Raw genomic sequence first — 11,948 nt, forward strand, 5'->3', positions numbered from 1 at the left:
TGGTAAAATAGTTAATTTGCTGCAATCCGTATCGTAACTGGATCACTATTATTTTTCCGTGTCTTAAGTCAGTCAATCCTTTTACGACAACAAACAGAAATTTAAAGTCATAAATTATGGTTAAAAATAAACACCTACCTAGCATAGGCTGAATGAAAGCGAAAACAAAACATATAAAAACTCCACTTAAATGTCTCCCAACATTCACCGCCATTTTGGAATTTGAAAAGCCGGACATTTGAGGGAGAGATAACGCTATAAAGTTGTGTTTGCATAACCTGTAAAATTGTTACAGATTATGATATCAATGATAAAGCTTTGTTTAGAGGCCAAATATGGGAAAACTGTACCGATGTTTGTTATGTGTTAGAGATTGTTTTGATGCATACACTGCAGATGTAATGCAAAACAAATCTACTGATATTTGTCATACACGAAACTGTACATTGGTTGCTTGCAATTCCTAGTTTGTTCCGAATAACTTACGGTATGAATGAAAGTAATAGAGGATAATGAATGACTGTAAGTTCAATTATGAATTTATTGCACGAATTGAATAAAATTATATTATGCAAGCCTCTGGCGAGCATGTAATATTATTTTTTTGAACGAGGTCAATAAATTCAGTAATGAACTTACACGTACTTAATATTCTTTTTAACAACACCTAAAATAAAGATAGTCATCTTTCACTGACGCCTATAGTATAAAGCCAACGTTTAGCGTGTCTTTACTCTATGTTTGTTTACACTTATGACATCACGTCAAATATGCACGGCCGTGCAATACCATTTTTACGGAGTCGCAAAATCGGCACGGGTGTGTGATAAAAGTTGTTATGACTCTGATTGTGAGGTAGATTTTGCGAGCACATGTCTGCCAGCAAGCATTAAAAAAAGGTTTAACACTAGGCATAAATACCCCCGGCCTAAACTAGGTGGCGTCTGACAAGAGGTGCCCCCTATCCTTCTATAACTTCATTAGATTTATTTCTCAACAATATACCGTCCCTAAGTGTTTGGAAGAATTTGAACTTTCTCCACTAAGTATTATAGGTCAGCGCGGCACATAAGAGAACGCAATCGTTCCTTAAAAAATACTTTTTATTATTTATTTTTTTACAAAAGAAAGATGTTTAAATATTTTTGAAAGAAATTTAATTGTTAAAACTGAGTCATATATAGCTAAAGTAAATTCATGATAAAAAAATCATATTTAACACCTCATGCTTCTATTAACAGGAACACGCATATAAACAAAGAATATCGTAATCGCTGTTCTCAATGTGATCACAACCATTCAAGACATCGCTACAACACCTGTAGAAGGTGATCAAATTGATGCCATCCTGCTAGACATTGAGAACAGCGAAGCTTTCGATAACGTCCCTCATGGTACGTACTACACAAATTGCGCCACCAAAGAATGCATGGTCAGGTACTGAGCTGACTGGCAACAGATGCCTGATGGTCATACCACAGAGCAAGCTGCTGACACCCGGAGTTCCACAAGGAAGTGTGCTTAGTCCCTTGTTCTTTCTCCTGTAAATCAATGAAAGTAGTTCGTGCTTCTTTGCTAAAGACTCATTACTGTACATGGGAATCCGGTCAGAAGAGGGTAGTGCAACAGAGCAACATATAAAAAGGAGAAGTGAAAAAAAGGCTGGCAGATTGAGTTTAAACGATCTAAGTTTGAGGTTGTGCAGTTCTCCAGGGTCTTTCAAATTCTATTTGAAAGACCCAGGGTTCAAACGCTAAAAACACTGTGATGCTACATAATTATTTTACATATGACCACACTCTACAATAACATGTAGTTACCAACTGAAAATACTCAGAATAAAACTGTTCTGGAATCCACATGCTGATTCTACAGCCAAAAATGCAAGCAACAGCCCGGTATCTTACCAGCTGTCCAACTAACATCCGGAAGCAATGCTACGAACACTTGAAATACCTCAGTAGAACGCCGTTTATAAAAGCCATATGTTGTAAATTTGATAGAAGATGGCGTTGATCAAGATGTTTCATGACCTGACTATGTATGATATATAAGTGAGATTGGTTTGTTGCCAGGACTATGTGCTTTGTGGGGGGTTTAGACATTTCACGAGTTTCACTTCACCGAAATTGTCAATGAAGTGATGTATGTCTAGCAGGAGATGTATTTAGTGGTGGCATATGTGACTTTTCCTCTTATGGAACGCGCTACTAAATTTCTTTGTTCAGGATGGTGACTTATTATACCAGTTGTCTTTAGTATGAGGACACCACTGCTGCCGCTTTGTTTACATGCAGTTGATGAAAGAACACATTTTCTATGATTTGCCTTCTGTGATAATGTCTTTGATCTATGTTGCACTCATGCTTCAAAATTCATCTCTTTTTGTAGCCGCTTGCTATGTCTGCTTCGAATTCTTCAGCATTGACCATTATTTTGCGGTTTGCTCTTTTCTTCCTTCTTGCAGAGACATAGATATCTATGTCTCTGCTTCTTGTCAATTTTTTCCTTACTTTATTCAAGGTTGATTGTCACATGTAGTGGCAAATGTTGATGGGAACTTTTCTTTATGATTTGTAAACACTCTTCCATAGAGTTGCCTTACTTTATTTGTCATTTCAATAATATAAATCCGTGTTTCCTCTATGCATTCTGTGCCGCTTGGCGGTCGTCTGCATAATTATGCAGATACCATGATTATCTTTCGATTTCCTGGCAGCGACTGTATGATCAGTGTTAAGTCTTAATTTGGAGGTCAATCCGACAATTAATGTCATCTGAGGCAAAAGTTATACCATTGTCACTATCGCGCCAGGCAAGTGTATGTGTAATTCCGTACCAGTTTTACCGGTATATTGCGACAGCAGTTAGCTGATTTACTCGGTACGGTACGTCAAAGAACAGGAATAACCATCTTTGACAGTTTGACATTAGAAACAAAAGAAAAACGTTAGAAGGGGTAATTTCATGTTTTTTGTCTACTGAATGCATAACATTTAAACATTTTTTTTAAAATCTTTATCAATTACACGAAGTTTTGTGAATTTAAGCCAAATTTAAAACGTAAAATTTCCTTTTAAACTCTAGGTTATCACCGTTGGCGTTGATAGGCAGGGTCAAAATGTGTAACGATTGAATATCTTGTTGCGCATATTTTTTTTTTCTTGACAATTTATTGGTGAGATTATTGTAGGGTTTTAAGAAAATGAAAGATTTAATTTTACAATTGTATTATAGATTAATAGTAGCTATTTTAATTTGAAAAGCTTGTTTATTTCTTTGTGATAATTGATTTAGCACAGTCAAGTGTCAAATGTCATGACTGTTCAGCCTGGGAACATAGACACTTCAGCCCTCGGACGCTTCACCTCTCTAATTTTGGAGAAACTTCACCCTTCAATACACTTCACCCAAAGCCATTTTTTGCAGACACTCATTTTATGAAATATTAAAATGATTTTATCTGATTGAGACAGTCTGCACCTTGCCCATTTTGTGGTTTTGTGTTTCATATAAATTATAAATGCAGGTGGAACATTCAGCCTATTCCCTTCAGTACAGTTGGAGATACCATCTTGCACACAATCAGTTTTATATGCACATCAATGAGTGCATTCTGATGGTCTGCAAACCTCCAACAAATACAAATTATGAACATTCATATTAATTATATATTTTTATTGTTTTTTAATCCCCTGTGTTTTAGGTTATTCACACCAACTTCAGACTATTATAAATTCTCCTTCTTTCCTAGGACTGTATACCACTGGAACCACCTGCAGTTGCCCTACTCCACCTACTCCAGAGCAGTTCAGTGCAACCATAGCTTGCACTGAACATAATATGTCACCCGGGTTTGCCTAAAATACGAAAGTGAGATTTTTGACGAAAGTGAGCGAAAGTGACATTTAGAATTTGAATTGTACCGTTTTAATAGAATTTCACAGTAAAATTGCTGTCTGTAGACATATATTATTAGCAACTAGTAATTTGATATTCAACACTATATTTCAATTAAACACTATATTTGATATCTTAGGAGTCACTTTCGTATTCTTCAATGTGAGCGCAAGGAAGATCTCAGAACTTGTGTATAGAAATTAATCAAACAAATGGTCATTAAATCATCATAATTATTATTTTTGAAAATAAATATTATATTTTATTTTGATTATATCCGTCTGAAAACTGCAATTTTAGTATAAATTTCAATTTAAACTCTATATTTAATATTTTACATGTCATTTTCGTATTTTTCAAAGTGAGTGAAAGGAAGATCATAGAAAATGTGCAAATAAATGGCGATTAAATCATCATAGGGATTATTTATTTTTTTTTGAAAAGAAGTATTATAAGTTGCTAATAATATACGTCTACAAACAGAAAATTCACCGTAAAATTCAATTAAAACTGTACAATTCAAATTTTAAAAGTCACTTTCGCTCACTTTCGTCAAAAATCTCACTTTCGTATTTTAGGCATACCGTATGTCACCCTAGTTTTCTTAACATTTTTAATTCCTGTTTTTAAACAACTCTTTTACTGAAATTACTTTCTTGTGATTTTGACAAGCAGACATGTTTACGTCCCCACAAGGGGTTTGACATTAATGGAATAGATAGATAGTCCCTATCCAAGGCCTATAAATCTAACATGGATTTGGACAGAATTAGGGCATTTTTTTCAACTTATAAAATTCTTTATTTAATCCAAACTCTTGTACTGAGAATAGTCAAGCATAATATATACATGTATGCTGTACTACTAACAGCTCTTGTCACTGTATATGTTCTGAAACATTTTAATTTATTTTTATGCAATTTACATGTAGTTACCATTGACAGTGTTCTCATTATTAAAATATTGGCGATCCATATCATCGGTTGGAATGCTGTTAAAATCTGTTGTATTTTTCAGCCTGTAGATTTTAATGTTTCCCTTGCCCTCTGACCAAATCATTGTTTTCATTGGCATGCCTGGATATTGTCTCATATAAAAATAAAAACCCTGCATTGTTTTAAGTTGGTATCTGTTTCACTATTTATAAGACTGCCACCCAGCAAACAAAAGACGTTGTACCAACGTTGTACTGACGTTAGACCCTGACGTTGGGTAAACGTTGGCAGAAGGTTGGATTTGAAAGTTTTTTAGACGTCAGAAACCGACGTCTATACAACGTCATAAAATGACCTTTATCCAACCTTTTCTGACCATAATCCAACCTTTTCTGACTATTATCTGACCATAATCCAACCTTTTCTGACCATTATTTGGACATAATCCAACCTTTTTCTGACCATAATCCAACCTTTTCTGACCATTATCTGACCATATGCCAACCTTATCTGACCAAATTTTCTGACCATGATTTAACCTCATTCAAAACTTTTGGAATATGATTTTTTTTCATTTTGAAGCTCTTTAATAGGGTTAATAAATAAGCATTCTTATGATTTTAGCAATTTATTTTATACTCGGAATCACAAGTACAAAACAAGAAATGTGGTACTATAACAAATGCAAGATTTACATAATATTTTTTGAAACTATTAAACTTGACGGTATGTACTTTAATAACGCTTCATGTATTAATTAAGCATGTTTTAGAAATAAGATAAACAAAATCCTTCTTGAATATTAACACTGACATTTTATATAGCAAACATCCATGCATGTGTTTTTTCTTATATCACCACTGAACTGATCACTCTGAGTTTGGGATTTTTCAATCATCTATCCAACTCACTGATTGTATATTTGTCTTTGTATTTTATAACTGAATCTAGATCTGAATGTTAAATGGAACAATATTCTGAATATTTTGTTATAACTATAAATAGCAATGTTCATGTATCTTCATTAGTATTCTAGCTTCTTTCGTCCTCCTACACTATGTCGATCTGGGGCATACTATAAGCGTATCATTACCGTCTCCAACCTGAGATCTCATCACACTTTCTGAAATTAAAAAAAATAAAATAATCAGTTACAAGTGCAAGAAATAAATCACTTATACATATTATAATTAAACGAAATTCTAACAAAACTCTCCAACTACTTAAAAAGATACTTATTATTTTTAATTTAGTTTAAACCATGTAGTTTCGTGTACCTACTGTATATATCTATTAATTTTGATAAAAATGGCTTCGTGAATTTCATTATAAAATCAAGGGTAATAAGATCACTGTATTTTCTATAATATTTTGAAATATACCTGTCACAAAATCTTGGTAGGTTTTCATTTTTCTTTTCCTCTAAATATTTTCATCTTCCTCCTGAACTTTTGACACATGTTGAATTATCATAATTTTCACAATCTGAAAGACGAAATATAATCGTTTTAGAATTTAACCATGTGGTGGAAGGATGTTTGTCTAATACAATAGGCAAAATCCAATTACTATTAATCTTAGTTAACTCATAAGCGCATGAAAAACTGATATAACAAATACCAAAATGAAATTAATTCTACTCCCGCAAAAATTGATATTGTTATTTTTTTATATTCAATGTACTTTGTACAAATGCTCATACAACATCAAAGAAATTCACATGTTACTGTCATTTTTATAGATATCATCTCTGCCCAGCATGATCTGGTCTGCTAAGTGTATATAGGACAGACTGGCTTAGTGTAAAAACGTTTTATGATACGAGCATACAACTTGTTGATAAGCAGGCTAATTAACAAACTATTACTTTTATTGATTTATAACTATGATAATGTGTTTTCTGATTGATAATATGTTGTTTGATTACATTAATAAAAAGATAGCTAGTCAAATACAATGTGCTTTCAGATATATCTTACCAAAGTCGTATCATTTACATGTATCAAATGCCATGAATCATTTTCATAATATAAGAAACACATGGTATGCTAACAGTATGGGTAAAGTACTTCAATTAACAACGAGTAGTTTAACAACTACACAGATATCAAATCAAACTGCATCTGATACATGTGTAAATGACTGGCCCCTCATATAAGGGAAATTCATGTTGATAAGAAATAAGAGGAAATTTTATTTACCAGCATTTAAATAATAAGAGTATTACGTACTGCATTTAACTTTTTATTGATTTCAATTGCTAAGATATTTCCTACCATTGATTGTGAATTTATTTGGCATGGCGATATAGTGTGGGAAAAATGATCCGATTATACAGACTGTTCTATAGCAAATGATAAAGTGTTCTTACGTGGAAACAAAAATATTTATCTCGCGAAATCACGTTACATTAAGTTTTACCAGTCAAACATTTCAATGATCAAATAACCATCGAATCCAATCAAACATGCGGTAAATAAGCATTGAAAAACAATATATAATGTTTGCCTACCTTTTTCTTTTGTTTGGAATATACAACTTTGTCTGTCAACCCGTCGTTTTTTTTGTCCGCCAATACAATTGAATTTCAAATCCGATAAGTCGCAAATTCGAATTTACTAAATTATTTACCACTATAAAATGAAGCCCTCAAAAATGATAACAACTTCATTGTAATTATATAAACACTTCTTAGACTAATTCGAGGAGATAACATATTATTTAAACGAAAATAGAGCAAATATATTTCATACTGATCTGCGACTATCCGTTTACAGAGCGCCACCTATCGAATATCGTACGTTAGCCACCCACGTGATAATCATACTGTTGTTTTGATGGAGAAAATAAATATATAATGTTCCCTTTCTAAACTTAAACTTAAAATTCTCGCTGTTTATAATTATGCTTTCATTTATATATATTTTGGTTTCATAAATTAAATTCACCTATTGTCAGATTACCGACCAAAACCCGACGTCGAGCCGACGTCAAAATGAAACGTCTGTTAGACGTCGGGGATTCAACGTCGATTTGACGTTGTATGAAGGTCACCGACGTCGCGACCAAAATTCAACGTTGATCCAACGTTGGGTCAACGTCGGGTGTTTGCTGGGCAGTGCTGTAGCCAGACATGAACAAGATATTGAAGCGCATATGACATCATGCTCTCAAAGCAAGTTTTTGAGGTTGTTTTGTGTAATCAGCTTGACCATTTTGAGAAGAGGAAGAGATATTATTCTCACCCTGGTGTCATTATCACTGTCACTGTCATACTTTGGTTAAGTTTTTGTGTGCAAGTTGATAATTCAAAATTAATGAAGGGAATGGGTTAAAACTTCACACACTTGTCCTATGTGATTTCCTTACTTGATGGGCACAGGTCTCATAACTCCGAGTTACAGAGTTATGCCCCTTTTCATACTCTCCAGCACTGAGAATAGTAAAATGAGCCCAACAAACATTTCTTGTTTTTTGCCAGGAGCAATATTTTATCCATTAACTGGAGCCTGGATCCCTGCTGGGCTTCAAATATAAAAAAAAATCCCTGTCAGCCACTAACAGTGCAAGCCTTAGGGCAATTTTCTGTATTTTAAATATATATTATATTATTATATATTCAAAATAACATTAATGATAAAAAGACCCACAAACCAGAACAGTTTTTCAATACAATCATATTTATTGTTTTGCTTTTTTATAATATTAAAACACACTTTCAATAACTTACGGTAATTACTCTTGGTCAATGTAGGCACAGCTAGGTTTCAAACATTTGCAGGATTCTAAGTTTATATGTATGTATAAACTCGGAGTGACTACTCCCATTTTAAATCAGTTTGTTGTTGTTTATCTTTCAGTGAAAATGGGAACAGAATGTATTACAGAACCAAGCGGGGCCAAGGAAACTAAAGGCCCAAAGTCTGTAAGGTTGTTGGACTCTGTAAAGAAGTATCTATTTGTGATGGGCTCATGTCTTCTACTGTTTGCAGCTGCTAGGAATTCATTTCATTGGTAAGGTGTAAACTTTGTTGAAATATTTTCAAAAATGTACATGTAATTCACCTATCATGTTTAACAAGTAAAATTTGAAAGTGTAAGAAGTACATGTAAGTTGTGGCATTTGTAATGATTGAAGTATATGTGCATGATGATCAAATATTGTAACAATAGTAACTTTCAGTGTACATGTATTAAAATATAAAGTAAAAATTCTTCCTCATTTAAACATATTTATTTAAGCTTGATCACGAAACAAGTTCTTGCAACTTATATTAATCACTTTCGAGTCCACTTCCTGGAACTAACCAGTACTACTGTCATATGAAGAAAGATGAGTGTGAACAATTTAGGGCTTGAACCCATGATACCTGGGTTGAGAGGTAGACACCTTAACCATTAGGACTCATCTCCTTGAAAAAATTCTTCTTAATTATGATAAATCACTTTTAACAACCACCAAGAAATTTCATTGACTGAGATAATGTAGGTTATGTAATATTCCAGTAATATATACTAGAAAACCACAAAAATGTGTGCTCAACGAATAATAATGATTTTGCAGTATATAAAAGTAAATAAGAATATTGATTTTCATTGCTAAATTATATAAAACATATCATATTCAAGGTTATTGGAATTAAAGTTGCACAACAAAAGAACAGGCATTAAATTTGTTTTAAAATATTTTCAAGATCTTCAACTGTGACCAAAAGATTTAAAGGAAGATACATAGAACATGTCAGTGTAAAGTTACCTATCATTTACAAAAATAAAGGTTCTGATATGAAAATTATATTCGCATAATGGACCTTGTTTCAATTATTCTGTTGGCAGGTCCACAGAATATAGGGAGCAAGTGTAAAATAACCTATCATATACAAAAATAAAGATAAAGGTTATGATATGGAAATTATATCCGCATGATTGACCTCTTGTTTCAATTATTCTTTAGGCAGGTCCACAGAATATGGGGAGCAACTGGAAGTTTGTGGCAGAGTTATTGGGACTTTATCTATGACAAGCTAGGCCGTGACAATGACTTCATGTTTTGTTTTGCAGGTAAGATCTATGTTGAATGATTAGGTGTAAATACTAATTAAGAAGCTAAAGGAAAAGTTGCACTCCTGTTCCAACAGCACAGTGTGTTGCTAGTTGCGGGTACATACAAGTAATTGAATTTAAAGCAGTCGCAAGTCTGTTACTTAATGCTCAGTTTTGAATTTAAAGCTGTACTGTCGTAGTCTGTTATTTAAGCTCACTCCTAAAATTAAAGATGACGCGAGTCCATATTTAATGCTCCTGTCTGGAATTTGTGTCATAAGTTTAATAGGGTCATATATTATAGATATTCATGCTATAAAAATAGACAAAAAACTTGTATGATTTTAGACACAACAATTCAATCTTTGAGAATTCTAAGGTAGTGTGATGTTTTGATGGTTTGGATTTATATCATTAAAAACAGATGCCATACAACATTGTTTCCTGGTAATAAAGTATTTATCAGATCATTGTTTGTAAATGTATCTATTTATAAATTAACTCAGTCAAACCTAACTATTATTAAAATATGGGTTGGTGAACTTACGTGAGTAATCTAGATATCAAAAATTCTAGATTTTTTTCAGATTTTTTTTCAAGGCATTATTTTAAGTTTACTACTTTTTGCACTTTATTGGTTTTAACCCTTGTGTACTTTGAGATAATGAATAAATGAGCCACATCGTGATAAAACCAACATAATGATTTTTCGACCAGGACGGATCCAGACCAGCTTGGCATCCGTGCAGTCTGATCAGGATCCATGCTGTTCGTTTACAAACTCTATAGCAAGCAGAGAAACTAATAGCGAACAGCATGGATCCAGATCAGGCTGGTCTGGATCCATGCTGGTCACAAACCCATTATGTTGGTTTTGTCATGACACAGCTCAAATTTGTTAACTATTGCAGCAATGTGGATAGTATCTGGATGTGTGTTTTGGTTGGCTAATGCATTCTTTATGGTGCTGGATATAACAGGTATACCACAGTGTATAAAGAAATACAAAATACAGGAAGATGTCCAGGTCAGTAGTATATTAATGTTAAACCGGTCATACAACTAACCGAAATATTGAAATACTACCGAAATACCAGAATACGTAATAATAGATATCAGAAAACCGAAATACCCATTAATGATAGATTAAGGAAGATGTAACACTACTGATATTTTTATGGAGCCGGAATGACGCAGGTTTTAATCAAAATAACATCTAATTATTGCTTTGAATTCATGTTTTAAAACAGATTATAGCATAAAATCGGCTATTTTCCACTATTTTGCCCATGTTATAATGGGAGCAAAACTATGTGTTAACATAGTCACGCGCTCTTGTTATAGCCAAGTTTCACCTATGCTCAAGAAATACAGGGCCCAGTAAACAAACAAAAAATTGACGATTTAGCCTGTTTGCCAAAGAGTCATGCGCTCTTGTTATATGGAAATTATTGATTAGAGGGCGACGTGCAGCATTCAAGTAACTATGCTGGAAATACGGCTTATATACATCGCTGCTAATCGTGGTTGTCGCCCTTTCTAAGAAACGGACAGTTGTCAATGTAAACAAATACAGTACCTGTCATTCAGTTTAACACCCCGATTAACTTACAAAACTAGATAACACAAAATGAATATGAGAAAAATGTTGTTTTATTTATGTTAATTTTGATAACTGATCTTTATATTTCTATGAGAGAATAATGCTTAGTGTTTTGTTTTTTTTATAAACTTGTTTGCTTGAAGAAAAAAAACTATTCTGATTTCCCTGATCTTTTTTCTACCGTCAATCTGAAATCATTCTAAGAATTTTTGAGGGCCATGTTTTGTCTTGGGTAGAGGGTAGAGTAATGTAACGTTGTTTTTTTTCTTGAGATGATAAATCTCCACAATGTCAAGCTTTGTTAAATCAATTAAAATTCAAAATTTCGTTCGATTCTGAGAATTTTCCAAGTTGTTGGCCCCGGAAAAATAAAACTTATACGTAAAACATGTAGAATTGGATAAATACAATCCAAGCACAAGAATTTAATGTTAAATTGTCTTTTGTATTTACTATACACAATCACG

At 33.2% G+C, this 11,948-nt stretch overlaps 1 protein-coding gene and 1 long non-coding RNA gene across 2 annotated transcripts; one reads left to right on the plus strand and one right to left on the minus strand.

Annotated features, from left to right (window-relative positions):
* Nucleotides 1–2,823: 2,823 nt before the first annotated feature.
* LOC132722100 (fatty acid hydroxylase domain-containing protein 2-like) lies at nucleotides 2,824–10,905 on the plus strand (the record flags this gene model as incomplete). Its single annotated transcript, XM_060706529.1, has 4 exons — nucleotides 2,824–2,959; nucleotides 8,696–8,849; nucleotides 9,790–9,896; nucleotides 10,790–10,905. Coding segments are annotated over exons 2-4 (372 nt in total), but the record flags the coding sequence as incomplete, so codon positions are not given.
* On the minus strand, nucleotides 5,445–7,511 carry LOC132722106 (uncharacterized). Its single transcript, XR_009624582.1, has 3 exons — nucleotides 7,348–7,511; nucleotides 6,218–6,320; nucleotides 5,445–5,958 (listed from the first exon to the last, which is right to left on the minus strand). It is a non-coding gene; the product is annotated as an uncharacterized LOC132722106 (long non-coding RNA).
* Nucleotides 10,906–11,948: the final 1,043 nt, after the last annotated feature.

This window comes from Ruditapes philippinarum, unplaced genomic scaffold, assembly GCF_026571515.1.
Source record: "Ruditapes philippinarum isolate M1 unplaced genomic scaffold, ASM2657151v2 ctg19279_1_1_1_1, whole genome shotgun sequence".
Classification (NCBI taxonomy): domain Eukaryota; kingdom Metazoa; phylum Mollusca; class Bivalvia; order Venerida; family Veneridae; genus Ruditapes; species Ruditapes philippinarum.